The sequence below is a fragment of the Scylla paramamosain genome, chromosome 33, assembly GCF_035594125.1.
Source record: "Scylla paramamosain isolate STU-SP2022 chromosome 33, ASM3559412v1, whole genome shotgun sequence".
Classification (NCBI taxonomy): Eukaryota; Metazoa; Arthropoda; class Malacostraca; order Decapoda; family Portunidae; genus Scylla; species Scylla paramamosain.
In genome coordinates this window covers 7347028-7364867 of record NC_087183.1, presented here as the reverse complement: position 1 = coordinate 7364867, position 17840 = coordinate 7347028, and the positions used below count along the sequence as shown (strand labels likewise).

Below are 17840 nucleotides of genomic sequence, written 5' to 3'. Positions count from 1 at the left end.
GCGAGAGAGAATCTAATAGCACATCTGATTGGCTCCCCCCTGGTCTACAGCAACACACTTTCAGGAGCACGTGATAGAGCCAACTAAGAGATTCCAATTCCTTTTGTTTTACCTGCATCTATTTATACTTGAGAGAGAGAAAGAGAGAGAGAGTTCTCCAAATATACTAAACAATTAAACTCCACAAGACTGAGAATACATAGACTGGAATAAACCAAAAGAATTATAATTATCACATGTGAGCTCAAAAACATGAAACAAGTGCAATACATCAAAGGGACGAAAATTAATGAGCTGAATGTTGAGGTATTGTACAAATGTGCTTCAAGTTTGGAACACCCAGAAGAACCGACAAAATAAATAAATATCGCTGGAAGAGAGAGAAACAGACAACTGGAAAATACTAGAACGACAAAAAAAAAAAAAAAGCAAGAGATGTAAGGAAATTAATAAGGAAAAGCTGGAATATGTTATGAAGATACGTAGAAAATATAGCATTAAATCATTTGAAACCTGAAATAAGCAAATAACGCCGGAAGAAAGAGATATCTACGTCTGGAAAATGCTAGAAAGACAAGAAAATAAGCAAGAGATGTAAGGAAAAGAGTTAGGGAAAGCTGGTGTATGTTGAGACGATAGATACGAAAAATATATCATTAAATCTATATAAAACCTGAAATAAATAACGCTGGAAGAAAAACAGACGCCTGAAAAATGTTAAGACGACAAGAAACAAGCAAGAGGTAACAGATAAAGGGTTAGGTAAAGATGAAATAGGTTAAGAAGGTAAATAAAGAAAAGACATCATGAAAACAATAATGTACCTGAAATGTTTTAAAAAATTACTCCATAAAAATAATAAGGGGATAATGAAATATGTTAAGAATACAGTAAGGAAATAAAATACATCCTAAAAATAGTAGAGAATACATCAAATATAGTTAGGAATATTATAAAAATCAAGCAAACATGAAAAGCACTCCAAAAGTAGCAAATAAACAAAATACATCACAAGAAAGAAAAAAAAAATTACAGAGGTCCAGGAAAAAAATGAAGGAAAACCACATTTAATTAGATAACAGATAAATGAAAACTGAAAGAAGAAACCACGAGAGAAAAATAAAAACATGCCAAAAAAAAAGGTCAAAATTTAGTCAGACAGGAATAAACTGAGAGGAAAATCTATCCACACATCACCTGGGAGTCAAACCTTACCTGTACTGCATAATTAAGGCACGTACATCTCTCACCTTGCGGGAACCGAGAATTCCAATGACAGGAAGGTGGAATGTCAGAGCGAGGTTGTGGTGAGTGATATACATACATACACACACACACACACACACACACACACACACACACACACATATATATATATATATATATATATATATATATATATATATATATATATATATATATATATATATATATATATATATATATATATATATATATATATATATATATATATATATATATATATATATATATATATATATATATATATATATATATATATAGACAGTGCTTATGTGAATCTGACGGGGACAGGAGTAATGATTATGTCTGCTGGTGGTGGTGATGGTGGTGGTGGTGGTGGTGGTGGTGGTGGTGGTGGTGGTGGTGGTGAAGAAGAAGAAGAAGAAAAAGAAAAGAAGAAGAAGAAGAAGAAGAAGAAGAAGAAGAAGAAGAAGAAGAAGAAGAAGAAGAAGAAGGAGAAGAAGAGTTGGAGGAAGCTGTCTTCTAGCTTTCTTTCTACGTCACACACACACATACACACACACACACACACACACACACACACACACACACACACACACACACACACACACACACACACACACACACACACACACACACACACACACACACACACACACACACACACACACACACACTCCTACGTATTGCATTAACGAAGTACAAAATGCTCTCTCTCTCTCTCTCTCTCTCTCTCTCTCTCTCTCTCTCTCTCTCTCTCTCTCTCTCTCTCTCTCTCTCTCTCTCTCTCTCTCAGATACAGGTTACCAAAGGCAGACTCAATTACACACACACACACACACTCACATCGGACACGGCCACACACACACACACACACACACACACACACACACACACACACACACACACACACACACACACTCCCATTCCCCTTGGTGTTTGTTTATCGTTACTCGTGTCCTCCCAGTATCTCATTATCTTCTGAAAAGGAGAAGGAGGAGGAGAAGGAGGAGGAGGAGGAGGAATATGGAGAAGAGATGAGGAAGGAAGGGAGAGTAGGGGAAAGGGAAAAGGCGTTGGCGGTAAAGGAAGATGATGATGATGGGCGTGATGAGAGAGAGAGAGAGAGAGAGAGAGAGAGAGAGAGAGAGAGAGAGAGAGAGAGAGAGAGAGAGAGAGAGAGAGAGAGAGAGAGAGAGAGAGAGAGAGAGAGAGAGAGAGAGAGAGAGAGAGAGAGAGAGAGAGAGAGAGAGAGAGAGAGAGAGAGAGAGAGAGTTGCTTCAAGTTGCCGTGAGCGTCTTACTAAGGTCACTGCTTCTACTGCAAGGTCACATAAGATCAGGAGGAGGAGGAGGAGGAGGAGGAGGAGGAGGAGGAGGAGGAGGAGGAGGAGGAGGAGGAGGAGGTGGAGGAGGAGGAGGAAGACAAGCATAACATCGCAGGAACTCCAGCTAACATACATACATACAGACAGACCAGAGGCGGAACAAGATAACTAACTTCACTACCCTCCTTCACAGATCCCCGCCAGTAGTACAGAAGGGGGACAGAAAGGCAAGAAGGCTCCTCCCCACCCACCCACCCACCCTATAGGAGAGAGAGAGAGAGAGAGAGAGAGAGAGAGAGAGAGAGAGAGAGAGAGAGAGAGAGAGAGAGAGAGAGTCGGGGAGGTAGGTCAACATGATACTCGTTAAGGAAGAACAGAGGATGCTACACACACACACACACACACACACACACACACACACACACACACACACACACACACACACACACACACACACACACACACACACACACACACTAACAAAATAATACCTAATATAGTTTCGCTGTCTCTCTCTCTCTCTCTCTCTCTCTCTCTCTCTCTCTCTCTCTCTCTCTCTCTCTCTCTCTCTCTCTCTCTCTCTCTGATTCCGACGTTTGAGTATCTTAACGTTATTTCGTGTCTGTGTGTTGCGGGGAACAGTTTACCGTCCTGCCAGACTACGCATCACCACACCAGCCCACACCAGCCTTCACAACACCTCAGCACCTCCTCGCCTGCATTGATCACCCCCCACCACTCAATACCTCCCCGCCGACGCCTGAGTGACGCTGTTCTTCTTTGTTATGTGTCTATTCCTGCCGTGTTTGTGTTCCCGGGATTTCGTGTGAGTAGCGGTGTGTGGAATTTAGAGCAGGGGGTGGTGGTGGTGGTGGTGGTGGTGAAAGAGGATAGCAAATTACATCTATCATAGTTTACTACGTCAGTGTTCTACCACTACTATTACTTCTGCCACAACAACAACAACAACTACTACTACTACTACTACTACCATCACTACTACTACTTCTACTACTACTACTACAAACAAATGCCACCACCACCACCACTACTATCACCGGCTTACATGGAATCACAAGACAAATGGTGGGACTTTGACAAGCAAAAAAATAAAACGCTTTTCAATTCTTTACGATTTTTTTCTCCATCTCTTGCGTATGACTCACATGAATTACAAATGTGAGGGACGCTTTGATGTATAACCTGCACGTATGGTGTGTGTGTGTGTGTGTGTGTGTGTCTGTGTGTGTCGTTAGGGAGTCGTGTGCTGCTTTCTAATGGCGCCAGCTGTTCGGGCAAGGCCAAATCAGCAAGGTGTCAGCAATTGTTTCCAATAAAAAAGGGACATTTAGGCTGTGAAACACCTACAAGCGGTCAATCAGTCAGCCAGCCCGTCAGTCAGCCACTCATCAGTCAGCCAGCCATTAAGTCAATTAATCTGTCAGTCAGTCAGCCACTCAATCATCTAGCCAGCCAAACAGCTAGTAAATTAGTCATTCAGTTATTCAGTTGATCAGTAAAGCATTCAATTTACAAATCAGAAAGTCAGTCAGTCAGTCAGTCAGTAAGTCAACCAGCGAATCATTCAGTTATTCAGTCAGCCGTTTTATCAGTCATTCAGTCATTCAGTTAGTCAGTCACTCACTCACTCATTTAATCAGTCAGCCAGTAAAGCAATCAGTCACTCAGTCAGCCAGTCAGTCACTGTCAGTTAACCCATTCATTCAATAAGTCAGTTAATCAGTCAATAAGTTCGTTAGTAAGTAAACCATTGACTAAAGTGAAAAACGAAATCAAATGAGAGTGAATAAGAGTGTGAATGAGTAAGTCAGTGTGTCAGTCAGTTCGGAAAATGAGTCAAGCTCGAACATAACAGAAGTAAGTGAATGAGTCAGTGAGCGTGTGTGAGCCAGTCAGTGAGTCAGCGGTGAGTACATGAATCCAGAGTGAGTCACGGGGATGGAACAGCTGAAGATAAACAAGAACAGCAACCAAGTGACAACATAAATAACTATAGCAGTGTTAATGGTGAGAAGGAGGAGGAGGAGGAAGAGAAGGGGAATGGTGAGAGGAAATAGTAACACGATAGCGGGAGAGGAGCAGAGGAGAGGAGGAAGAGGGAAGGCATAAGGAAAGGGGAGGTGAAGACAATAAGAAAACAAAAAGTGAAGGGTACTAGATGGTGACAGAAAGGGAGACGGAAGATGACGCAAGAGAGAAAATGGAAAGAGGAATCGGTGGGGAAAAAGAAGAGGGGGAAAGGTGAAAGAAGAGGAGATGAGAGCCGGAAAAGATAATTACGAAGATGAAAAATGAGACGAGACAAGAGAGGATGACATAAGTGACAGAAAAACGAAAAAAGGAAGAATACAAATGAGAAAAGGGAACAGGAAAAGATGAAAAGGGGAGAGAAAAGACAAGGACAAGAACAGACAGAAAAAAGTGGAGAGTAAAAGAGAGAAGAACAGGAGAGGACAGAAGATAAGATAAAAAAAGAAGAGAGAACATAAGAACAAAAAATAAGGAAGGATAAAAAGAGAGAGATTGAAAAAGGACGGCAAAAGTGAAAAGAAGAGAAGAAAGAAAATAAAACAGGAAAAGAGAAAAGGGAAAAGAAGAAAAAAACAGGACAAAAATTGAACAAAGAAGGGAAAAATGAAGAGAAGAGAAGGAAAATTAAGAAAGAAGACAAAGAAGAAAAGAGACAAAAAGAACTGAGGAAAAAAATGAGTAAAAGAGAGAAGAGGATTGGAGATAAGAGAAAAAAAGAAAACACGATAACGTTAGAACAGAAAAGAAGACAAAAAGAGGAAAGAAAATGAACAAGGGCGAGAAAAGTGAAGAGAAGAGGAAGAAGAAAAAGAAGAGAGGAAAAAAAGAAGAGAGGAGAACACCAGAACACCGAATAAAAGGGGAGAAAAAGAGGAAGAAGACTGAAAGAGGGCGGAAAAGTGAAGAGAGGAGGAGGAAGAGGAGAGAGAGAGAGAGAGAGAGAGAGAGAGAGAGAGAGAGAGAGAGAGAGAGAGAGAGAGAGAGAGAGAGAGAGAGAGAGAGAGAAAGAGGAGAGCATCAGGTGTGTCATGTCAGGTGTGTGACTCAGAAGGAGAAGAGAAGATGGCACTTAATTTTTTTTCTCATAAGACCTTTCACTTTTCTATTTTTATCGTATCTTCCTCTTCTTCATTCCTCTCTCTCTCTCTCTCTCTCTCTCTCTCTCTCTCTCTCTCTCTCTCTCTCTCTCTCTCTCTCTCTCTCTCTCTCTCTCTCTCTCTCTCTATCCAATGCCTCTTACTCCAGTTTCTCTTTTATTTTTTTTTCTCTCCTCTCTCTCTATTGACATCTTTCCATGCCTTTGATCTTCCTCCTCCTCTTAACCCTCTTTTATCTTCCTTTATCTCTTACTCCCGGTCGTCCACTTCATCTCCAGCCGTTTCCTGCTCTTCCTCTTCCTCTTCCTTCCAATCATTATCATCAGCCTTGTCCTTCCTGTCCTCTTTCCTTTCCTCCTATCTGCTCCTGCTCCTCGTCCTCGTCCTCTCGCTCTGGTCGTCGGAATGTAAACACAGTGACCGTCCCGAATGTAAACAAGGCGACCGTCCCCAGCAGAAGACCGAACATCTCCACGAGGGACGCTCAGGCCACACCATAAAGACAGGGAGGGCCGCGGGACGGACTAGGCAAGGCAGTAAAGTACAAGCGGTAGATCTGGCGGAGGCACAGCAGGAGGGAGGAAGAGGAACACAAAGGGAATACAAAGGAAGTCCAAACAGCAACAGACCCTGAGGTACTTACTAAACTGTTTGGGTAACTATTCTATGCTATTACTGGGAGAGACAGGATAGTACAGAGGAGGAGGAGGAAGAGGAAGAGGAAAAGAAAGAGGAAGAGGAGGAGGAGGAGGAGGAGGAGGAGGAGGAGGAGGAGGAGGAGGAGGAGGAGGAGGAGGAGGAGGAGGAGGACGGGGAGAGGAGAGCAAAAGAACACAAACGAGAACGAATAGAAATAAACCTGTTAGAGGAAGAGGAGGAGGAGGAGGAGGAGGAGGAGGAGGAGGAGGAGGAGGAGGAGGAGGAGGAGGAGGAGGAGGAGGAGGAGGAGGAGGAGGCAATGTTTGGAGACAAGAGAATACGTACAATGGGGAAGAGAAGTAATAGTTGAAGGTCAGACAACGAAATGGGTGAAGTGATAGGGTGAGAGGAGGAGGAGGAGGAGGAGGAGGAGGAGGAGGAGGAGGAGGGAGAAGGAGGAGGAGGGAGGAATAGTACTCGAGGAAGGCGATAAAATTGAAGTTTAGAGTGATGTAAAGAGAAAGAGGGAGAGAAAAAAATCACAAGAAGAATAAGAGAAGTAGGAAACAGCTGTGCAAACGATAAAGAATGTAAACAGAGAGAGAGAGAGAGAGAGAGAGAGAGAGAGAGAGAGAGAGAGAGAGAGAGAGAGAGAGAGAGAGAGAGAGAGAGAGAGAGAGAGAAATAAACAGAAAGACGAACACATAGACGGCGACAGACAAAGAAAAAAATACTAAATAAATAAATGGAATAAACAAAAGAGATAATTCAGAAAAAAAAAATCAGAGAATGAGTGAATAGATAGAATATTTTTGGCAGCGTAAGAAGGAAAGATTATATGACATTATTAAAGAAACACAGGGAGAACATTACGATCCTTCTCTACAGACGAAGACGAAACAAGTAGGAAGAACAGGAAGATAGACAGCACACCTACCACCACCACCACCACCACTACTACTACTACTATTACTACTACTACTACTACCACTATCCTTAATTTATCTTTTTCTCCGTACCAGTACATAACCTTGCTTTCTCTTCACATAAATAACGAGTAAGAAAGGTTATAGGGAGTCTCACAATGAAGAAAAGGCACTATACATTATGAGAAGAGGAAGAATTATGAAAGATAACGAGAATATAGCGCAATGCCTAAGCCTGCCACTCCCCCACCACCTCCTCAGACTGCAGTTGATCGGCGAGGCTGCGGGGGACGGCCTTCTTAGCCCCGGGCACTTGTCAGTAATATAGAAGACATCTGTTTTCAAGGTCCGAGTACAGGAGAAGGATGCGAAGGACGATTTTCTTAGTTCTGTGACCTTAAGATTGAAAGGGACAACTTTTTGCGACTCCGTGTACTGGGAAGGACTGAGGACAACTATTTTTAAGGTGCGCGTGTTGGGCGAGGCTGCGGAGGCCAATAATTTTCTTACTTTTGTGTACTTAAAACTGAAGGGGACAACTTTTTAACAGCTCCGTGTACTGGGGAAGACAGTAGAGGACAAATTTTTGGTTCTGTATTCTTATCATTGCGGGTTTAACAATCTCTGTGTACTGGCGGGGCTGCGGAGGACAACTCTTTCAGCTGTGCATAATTAAGAATGCAAAGAACACCAATTTTATAAACTAGCTCGGGTCGACTTACCTATACACTCGTCAGTATTAAAGAGATTAGCATGTTATCCATCTCAGGGCACCTTCTTTATACACTTGAGATAGATAGAGAGAAAGAAGAAAGAGAGAAATTAAAACGAAAAGGCGACGAACATTATATATAAGCATTTTCTTACCTCGGAGCGACTGACCCATACAATTGTCAACACTGGTTAAGTTAGTAAAAGATTACCATTTTCTTTTTCTTGGGGCAACACTGGAGAGATAACCATTTTCTTTTTCTTGGGGCAACCTACCAATACACTCAACACTGGAGAGGTTACCATTTTCTTTCCTTCGGGGTAACTTACCTATACACATCAACACTGGAGAGATCATGTTACTTAATTCTCGGCCACTCACCTACCACCTGCAGGCTGACGATGAAGCTGAGGAGAGGTTTAGTGGACACCTGACACTCGTACATCCCCGCGTCCTCCTGCCTCACGCTCTGGATCTTCAACAGCCACTCGTGCTCCACCTCGTCATGCACCACACTCAGCCGCCGGTCCGTGCTGTACTTGTATTTGTCCACCGTCAGGATGTGCAGGTCCTCGTGTCTGATCCACGATACCTGAAGGAGGGGACGAAGGTGCGTGAGTGTGTGTGTGAAAGAGAGAGAGAGAGAGAGAGAGAGAGAGAGAGAGAGAGAGAGAGAGAGAGAGAGAGAGAGAGAGAGAGAGAGAGAGAGATTAATCATTTCACTAGTAAGTTTTCCATTCCGGCTTGGCAATAACAATACCTGCCAGCTCTCTCTCTCTCTCTCTCTCTCTCTCTCTCTCTCTCTCTCTCTCTCTCTCTCTCTCTCTCAAAAGCACCACTGACGCCTCCACAACAGAATGGAAAGAGGAAGGAAAGAGGAAGGAAAGGAGGAAAGGAGAGACACAGAAAGGGAATAAAGGGAGAGAAAGGGAGGATAAGAAGAAATTTCAATGATGGGGGAGAAGGGAGAATTGAAACATTACTTGCAGGTGGAGGAGGAGGAGAAGAAGAAGAAGAAGAAGAAGAAGAAGAAGAAGAAGAAGAAGAAGAAGAAGAAGGAGGAGGAGGAGGAGGTGGAGGAGGAAGAGGAGGAGGAGGAGGAGGAGGAGGATGTTGTGGTGGCGATAATGGCGGAGGAGGAAGAAGACATAACTAAATGAGAAAGAAGGAGACAGGAAGATAAAGAGGGAGGGGAGAAACAATTGAAGAGGAAAGGGGAGTATTCCGATATTAATGGAGGAGGAGGAGGAGGAGAAGGAGAAGGAAGAGGAGGAGGAGGAGGAGGAGGAGGAGGAGGAGGAGGAGGAGGAGGAGGAGGAGAAAGTTTGCGAGGTCGACGTCAACACGAGAGAGAGAGAGAGAGAGAGAGAGAGAGAGAGAGAGAGAGAGAGAGAGAGAGAGAGAGAGAGAATAATCAGTGAAATGAGTGTGCGTGGCTTATATATTATGATAACACCCTTTAGTTCTTCTCCTCCTCCTCCTCCTCCTCCTCCTCCTCCTCCTCCTCCTCTTCTTCCTTCCCCCCCAACCTCAAGTTAATACGGATCATGTTAACCTGATGTTAGTTAATCTACAGATCAAAGTTAGGAGGAGGAGAAGGAGGAGGAGGAGGAGGAGAAGGAAGAGGAGGAGGCGGAGGAGGGACAGTGAGAGATCAGTTCAAGGGAAATGAAAGGGGGAGGAGAGAGAGAGAGAGAGAGAGAGAGAGAGAGAGAGAGAGAGAGAGAGAGAGAGAGAGAGAGAGAGAGAGAGAGAGAGAGAGAGAGAGAGAGAGAGAGAGAGAGAGAGAGAGGAAAGGGAAAGGGAAAGGGGAAGAAGGATAGAACGAAAGGAGAGAGGAAACAGGAAACAAGGAAAGCTTACAAAAGAGTAGAGAGAGAGAGAGAGAGAGAGAGAGAGAGAGAGAGAGAGAGAGAGAGAGAGAGAGAGAGAGAGAGAGAGAGAGAGAGAGAGAGAGAGAGAGAGAGAGAGAGAGAGAGAGAGCACAAAGAGGAAAACACGGGAATCAAATTAATTTCTGAACTAGACATGAAAAGAAACAAGAAGAGAAATAATGGAAAGAAAAAAAACAGACAGAAAACGAAAAAAAAAAAAAACTCGAGGCAAAACATTCTTATAAAAAAAAAAGGAAAAAATGAAGAGAAAACTTAAATAACTCAGAATGTGAAATGTTTACTGATAAAACAGAGATGAAGAGAAAAAGATTGAAAGCAACAAAAGTGATGGAATAAACGTAGATAGAGAAAGGGAAGATCATAAATAGATAAAATAAGAATGGAAGACAGAAAATGAGAGAATGAAAGAAAGACAGACAGGCAGACAGACAGACACACCGACAGACAAACAGAAAGAAAGAAAAACAATGAAAGAGAGAAGAAAGAAGAGAAGAAGAAGAGGGGAAGCAAGGAAGGAAAATAACGAGAATAGTAATAGCAAAAGGATAAGAATTAAGAGAATCAGAAAAAAAACATAAATAATTAAAGAGAAAGAAAGAGAAGAAGAAAAAAATGAAACAAACAAACAAACGAACGAACGAAAAGAAAGAAGGAATAACAGTAAAACGGAAGGACAGGAAATTAGATGAATAATAAAAATGAAGTAATTAAGAATAGAGACAGAAAGAAGGGAAGAAAGAAAAAGGAAAGAAGAACAAAATGAATAAACGAGAAAAAGGGACAAGAACAGCGAAACACTTTTTAAAATTTACTTGTTTGTTTTATTTTCACGACCAAGAATTTCTCTCTTCTACCTTTCCTTCCTTCCTCCTCTTTATTCACCACCCTTGCCTCCCATTCCTCTTCCGTCCCTTGCTCCTTACCTCCCACCTCCCCTCCATTCCCTTCCTCTATATCTATCTCTTCACATATATCGTTTTCACGTTTTCTTTATTTTTCTGATATTCTCCATGTATTTTCTGTACTGTGACTTTCTCTTTCTCTCTCTCTCTCTCTCTCTCTCTCTCTCTCTCTCTCTCTCTCTCTCTCTCTCTCTCTCTCTCTCTCTCTCAAACATCATATACATAAAAGAGAAGACAAGATCGCGTTTCAAAAAGGAACTGTGGACTTAAGCACAGACTGATCACTGTCCAGCTTCATGGATTTAAAATTCGCTCCCAGCTGTGACCTCGTGACGGCTTTATGAACGAGGGAGTCACCGCACTGTCATCATCAGGCACCCCTCACCACCCTTGCCACTGTTCGGCGCTGTCACTATCAGGCACACGCTCCTACCTTGTCACTGATTAACACCATCACTGTCACACACACTGCTACACTTTCATCGCTTCTAGGCTCTTTCATTGTCTGGCATTTTCACTTCCCTCGTCACCCTGCGTTACTGTCACTATCAGGTAGGTGTTTCCCTCTCTCTCTCTCTCTCTCTCTCTCTCTCTCTCTCTCTCTCTCTCTCTCTCTCTGCTTTTTTATAATGAGTCCGAGCTTAATTTCCTGTGTTTGTTGACTTTTTGATATTTTTATCTGAATTCGGAGTTGCGTAAGGTTAAATGCAATTCTCTCTCTCTCTCTCTCTCTCTCTCTCTCTCTCTCTCTCTCTCTCTCTCTCTCTCTCTCTCTCTCTGGTCAAAAAGGAAAGTTAGGTTACAAGCACACACGATATTTTCTCTTCCTCCTTCTCTTCTTCGTCTTCTTTCTCTTCCTTCTTCTTCTAACTTCTCCTTTCCCTCTTCCTCCTCCTCCTCCTCCTCCTCCTCTTTCCCCGCCTAAGCCTCTTTTATCAAGCCAACCTCATTTTACACACACAAAGTTGCTTCTTCTTCTTCCTCCTCCTCCTCCTCCTCCTCCTCCTCCTTCTCCATTCTCCGCCACTTTCTTCAGCTTCTCTTCCTCCTTTTTATCTCTTCCTTTCCTATTCTCTCTCTCTCTCTCTCTCTCTCTCTCTCTCTCTCTCTCTCTCTCTCTCTCTCTCTCTCTCTCTCTCTCTCTCTCTCTCTCTCTCTCTCTCTCTCTCTCTCTCTCTTTCCTTGATCTAGATAAAGTTAGTCTCGCGTGTTAAGGGGGAGAGAGAAGATGCAACAGTGAGAGAGAGAGAGAGAGAGAGAGAGAGAGAGAGAGAGAGAGAGAGAGAGAGAGAGAGAGAGAGAGAGAGAGAGAGAGAGAGAGAGAGAGAGAGAGAGAGAGAGAGGGTAAAAGAGATGTGGAGGAGCGATATGGAGGGAAGAAGGGCAGGAGGGGAGAGAGGGAGAGGGGGAGAGGAGTCCATTAACAAAACCGGCAAAAAAAGAGCGGGAAACAATTGAACATCGTGTCTCGTGTTTAGCTTGGCTTCCACCACACATGGGCGAGAGAAGGCTTACTAACTCTTTTTTCTATTGTCCCCCTCTCTCTCTGTCTATGTGTATTGCCAGCTCCTCTGTGTCTCCCCGCTTACGTCTAACTCTTCCTCTCCTCTCTTATTGTCTCCTCTTGATTCTTCCTCTCTTGGTGCCCTTTACAAGTCGTCTTATCGTTTTGCAGTGCTGTTCTGTTTGTTTGTTTTTTTTATTTCAGTTTTTCTTTTCCTTTTTCTTTTATTTTTTTTTGTTTTTGCTTTCTCTTTACAAGTCTTCTTTTCGTCTTAATGTGCAGTGTTATTGTTTTTTTATCTTTTTATCTTATTTTTCTCTTACTTTGTTTCGTTTTTCTAAGTTTGTTTTTCATTCTCCTTTTCCTTACTTTATCTTTGCCGTTTCTCTCCCTCTCTCTCTCTCTCTCTCTCTCTCTCTCTCTCTCTCTCTCTCTCTCTCTCTCTCTCTCTCTCTCTCTCTCTCTCTCTACCTCCTAACCACCGCAGTGCTTTCTCTCCTTAATTACTTCCTTCATCTTCATTGGCTCACTCTTTTCTCTCTTTGTCCCTCCTCTTATCCACTGCTTGCCTTCACTCCTTCCGTCTTCCTCATCTTCTTCTCATCACTTTCTTAAATCATTTTATTTTATTTTATTTCTTACTGACTTCCCTTCTCTTCACTTTTCCAATCTACTTTTTTTCTGCCATTTTTTTCCTTCATTACTGCTTTTCTACTTTCCTACTTTTTTCCTCTTTGATTAGTACTTTTCAAGCCACTTATGTAGTTTCCCTCCTTTTCTTTATTTTTTTTTTACTTTTCTTTACTTTCTCTACTTTTTTTTATTTCTCTCCTTTTCTTTCTTTCTATCCTCTCCATAATACAACAGTGTAGTCTCTCTTCTTTCCTCCTCCACTTCCATTTACTTCTTTTTATCTGTTTAATCCAAAAATTTTTCCTTCCATCTCTTTCTTTTAACTGCTCGTCTTGTTCTGCTTACCTATCTATATAACCTTGCACCCTCTTCCAAATTTGGGACAATGAAGAATGAGTGGAGAAACACACACACACACACACACACACACACACACACACACACACACACACACACACACACACACACACACACACACACACACACACACACACACACAATAAATAAGTTAAATAAAAAAAAATAAAAAAGAAAACAAGCAAAATAAATACGAAATAAATGAATAAAAGTAAAGTAAAAAAATAAAAAATACATAAATAGGTCAGATGAAAAAATAAATAAAATAAAATAAATAAATAAAAGAGCCACACGGGAAAATTAAACATGAGGAAAACAAGATACAAATAATATGCAGTACATTAAGGCAGTGAGTGGAAACAAAAAAGAAAGCAAAATAACGAGACTCTGACACAGATCAAACATTCAACACGGGACGTTGCGAAGAAGAAATCATGAAAAAAAGAGAGAGAGAAAAAAAGAAAATAAACAATAAAGCAAAACTATAACAAAAAAAAACTACACTTACATAACGAATTTCAATACATTTAGTTCTTTTAATTTATTTTTGTATTTGCTGTTTATACATACAAATAAAAACACACCAATGGAACTCAAATGAAAGAAGGATATAGCAAATACTGAACACAGAGGGACACTAGACGAACAGAGCGCAGTAAAAGGGACATTTCCTGCCCTGGTCTCCGCTTTGGTGATAATTATCTATTTTTATTTTCCATAGAGGAGGGAATCTTACTGGACTTCCCTTCCTTATCTTAATATTTCTACCCTTGGCCGGCCTCTCTCACGTAAAAAGAGGGGGGGAAGAAGAAGAAGAAAAATAGTGGGTACGCAGTGGCATTAACGAAGATAGGGAATAGAAAGAAACAGTGATAAAGAAGGGAATGAAAGAGGACACTGAGTAATTAGGACATGGGGAGGAAGGAACTAGAAAAAAAAATACACCACATGAAACGAAGACAAGAAAATAATGAGGAGCACACACACACACACACACACACACACACACACACACACACACACACACACACACACACACACACACACACATGCACACACACGTACTCAGTCTTTTCAGTGGGGACAGAAATGTAGCAAAAAAAAAAAAAAAGAGAGAGAGAAAATTATATGCAACATGAAAGGACAAGATTGATAAATGAAAAGGCTGAAGGAGAAAGAGGAACAGAGGCACGAGTTTTGAAAAATATAAACTGCTGTGACTGAAAAATTCTGGTAATGATGATGAAAGTTTGTAGTTGTGGTGGAAAAGTTATGATGGTGAAAAGTTTATGATAGTGAGGCAATGATGGTGATAGTGATGATAGTGAAAATGTGTGATAGTGAAAGACTGTGGTAGTCGTGGCCATGAATTAGTGGTAGTAGTGGTAGTTATGTTGGTGAAAAATATGATAGTGAAGCACTGATGATGAAATTTGTAATAATAATAGTGTGTAAGTGAAAAAAAAATCTGAATGTGAAAATTTGTGACCGTAAAGTTATGGCAACGTAAAGTTAAGATAGTGAAAAAGTTATGATGGTGAACATTTCTTGATAACAAATATTTACGTGAAAAAAGTCTGGACAGTGAACATTGTAAACAAAAGCATTTTCTGTACCAAAAGCAAAGACAAAACTCGAATATATTTAATACAATGAACGTAGGAATATAGAATCTAAGCAACAAAAGACCGGCCGCCCACACACACACACACACACACACACACACACACACACACACACACACTTACCAACCACAAACATTTTCACCACAGAAAAAAAAAAAAAAAATTCGACCCTTTCTTCACAATACAAAAATAAATTTCTCTCCATTCCTCCATTTCTCTTTTCTTCCCATCTTTCCTTCCTCCTCCATCTTTGCAACAAGGGAGGGAGAAGTGACGAAGTAGCAGGGAAGAGGAAAAGAGGGAAAGAGGGAGAGGACGATCATAATTTACAGAGGGAGGGAGAGAGGGAGAGGAAGAGGAGGGTAGGGGGAGTGTAAGGGAAGGAAGGGGGAGGTGGAAGGGGAGTATCGAAGTCAGAAGAGACAAGGTTAGGTAAGCGTGACATCTCCTAGCGGACGAATCCTGAACTCTCCCTTAGGTAACAGAGAGAGAGAGAGAGAGGGGGGGGAGAGGTGAATGGACGGGTGAATGGAAGGATGGTTGGGACAGATTGGAAATGGGGGAATTGGATGAGGGAGGAAGGAGGGTACGAAGGAAAGAGAGAAAGGAAAAGGGAGGAAAGATAAAAGGGGAAAGGAGAGGGAGGAAGGAAGGAAGGAAGGAAGGAAGGAAGGAAGGAAGGAAGGAAGGAAGGAAGGAAAAAAGGATGGACAGAAGTATGGAAGGAAGGAAAAGGATAAAGTAGACGAGAGAGAGAGAGAGAGAGAGAGAGAGAGAGAGAGAGAGAGAGAGAGAGAGAGAGAGAGAGAGAAACGTGGTACAGTAAGATTAGGAATAAGACTCGTGTTCTGAACTCCTTGGCTTTTCATCAGGACAGCTTTTCAAAGGACACAAAGAAGATTTAATTTCACGGGGATATTTTCTCGTTTAATTATGCAGAATCTTTAAAGTACCAGTAGAATCATGCAAACATACTTAAGAATCACAAGGGTCTGCTTAAAGGAGAAACGTTTATTATTATTATTATTATTATTATTATTATTATTATTATTATTATTATTATTATTATTATTATTGTCGATGTTTTTTTATTTTTTTATATAGCCCCGGCAGTCAATCCTGCTGCAGCTCTTCTGTGAGGCTTGAATGACCGGCCTCTTAAATTCGTGGTAAGTTAACCAACCGGTCGCTCCGTCTCGTCCCTCCAATTGGTGACGCAGACAAATCAGTGACGCTTTTAAAATACTAGTACTAATGACACCTAATAACTTGTGACTTCTCATTAGTGTTTTATTTTCAACGAGCACAAGTGTAGCAAGAGACGCTGCAATGGAGGAACCCGTTAACAATTCTCATATTATATTATTAACCGCAGCATTACATTATCATCATCATGCCAAGGAGCAATGACAATAGTTAGCCCATTATAAAATCGCAACGTACAATAATATCAATAATAATAAAAAAATTATATATCAGTATTAAGAATGAGTTGACATTATAAGAAATAGGAACTTAAATCTTTGGCAATAAAATGAGAAAACAAGAAAAAAAGATAAATAAATAAATAAATAAATAATAAATAAAAAGTCGATACAAAACAAGAAATTACTCACCGATTTGTCGCCGAGGTTCAGCACACGACACACCAGCACAGCAGTCTTCCCCGCCTGGACCTTCACACTGCGAGGCTGGTCCCTGTCAAACCTCGGACTCGGATCTCGTGGCTCGGGCGTGGAGGTGGAAGAGGAGGAGGAAGAGGAGGAGGATGAGGATGCCCCAGATGTATCACTCTGCGGGGACTTCAAATGCTTCTTGGCCTCCTCCTCTCCCTCCTCCCCCTCCCAGTAGTCGTCGTAGTTGTAGTCATAGTGATAAGGATCTGATCTAGGGTGAGGCTGGGGTTTAGGTTGACTGCTGCCAGGGTGCGGGTAAGGGAGGTCATCATAACGGTCTATTAGGGTGTAAGGGAGCTTGGGGTAGTGTCGTCCCGGTAACTTCACATCGGAGTCGTGTTCTGGGCGCGCTGAGTCGTCCACGGGAGTCGGCAGGTGGTCGTTGTCGTGCGGCATGTGGCCCAGGAACCTCGCTGCGCCGTGTACCTCCGCTGTGGGAAAGGAAATGTGCCGTGTTTTGGTTATCTGAAAGTTGTAGGATACGTAAGTTATGTAGATGTATGAATGGATGGATGGATGGACACACACACACACACACACACACACACACACACACACACACACACACACACACACACACACACACACGTCATTCTCGCCCCTCCGTCTCCCCTCTGTACACAAACATGCCTTTTACACGCGCACACAGTATGACAAAGCAAAGCACACACACACACACACACACACACACACACACACACACACAGTACGTGAGCTTTATCGCACAAACCTTTTTAAAAATAGTATAAATTTGTAAGTGCAAAAACTGTGGAACCATTAACGAATAAAAAGACATTTTCATACTTTTCATGGAATGTGATCAATGATATATGTAAGTCTATAAAATGTTTCTATATAGGCGCAAATATGCATTTTTATATATGTATGTACAGAAACGTATGTTTGCGTAAGTATGAATGATTATATTGTACGCGTGTGTGTGTGTGTGTGTGTGTGTGTGTGTGTGTGTGTGTGTGTGTGTGTGTGTGTGTGTGTGTGTGTGTGTGTGTGTGTGTGTGTGTGTGTGTGTGTTAGTTGCAAGAACACTCCTATATTTACAAGTCTGCTCAGTTATTCAGTCAAGGCTCAGCACACCGTGGCCTTTCCCTTCTTGTCTGCTTGTTACTCTGTTTTCTGAAGGCAATAGATGCGTGAACCTGAACTTGAACAGAGAGAGAGAGAGAGAGAGAGAGAGAGAGAGAGAGAATCATCACTTACACTGGAACACATAAAAAAAAGTAAATAAACAAATAAATGAAAAATAATAACAC

At 41.8% G+C, this 17840-nt stretch overlaps 1 protein-coding gene across 1 annotated transcript in view; it reads right to left on the bottom strand.

The window, feature by feature from the left end:
- Positions 1–17028, bottom strand: part of LOC135089576 (zwei Ig domain protein zig-8-like) — a 79398-nt gene extending 62370 nt beyond the window's left edge. The window contains exons 1-2 of the mRNA XM_063985319.1: positions 16510–17028; positions 8359–8569 (exon numbers count right to left, since the gene is read on the bottom strand). Of these exons, the coding sequence (XP_063841389.1) occupies positions 8359–8569; positions 16510–16965 (667 nt within the window). The 5' untranslated portion in view covers positions 16966–17028. The remainder of the gene's footprint in view (positions 1–8358; positions 8570–16509) is intronic.
- Between the last annotated feature and the right edge of the window lie 812 nt (positions 17029–17840).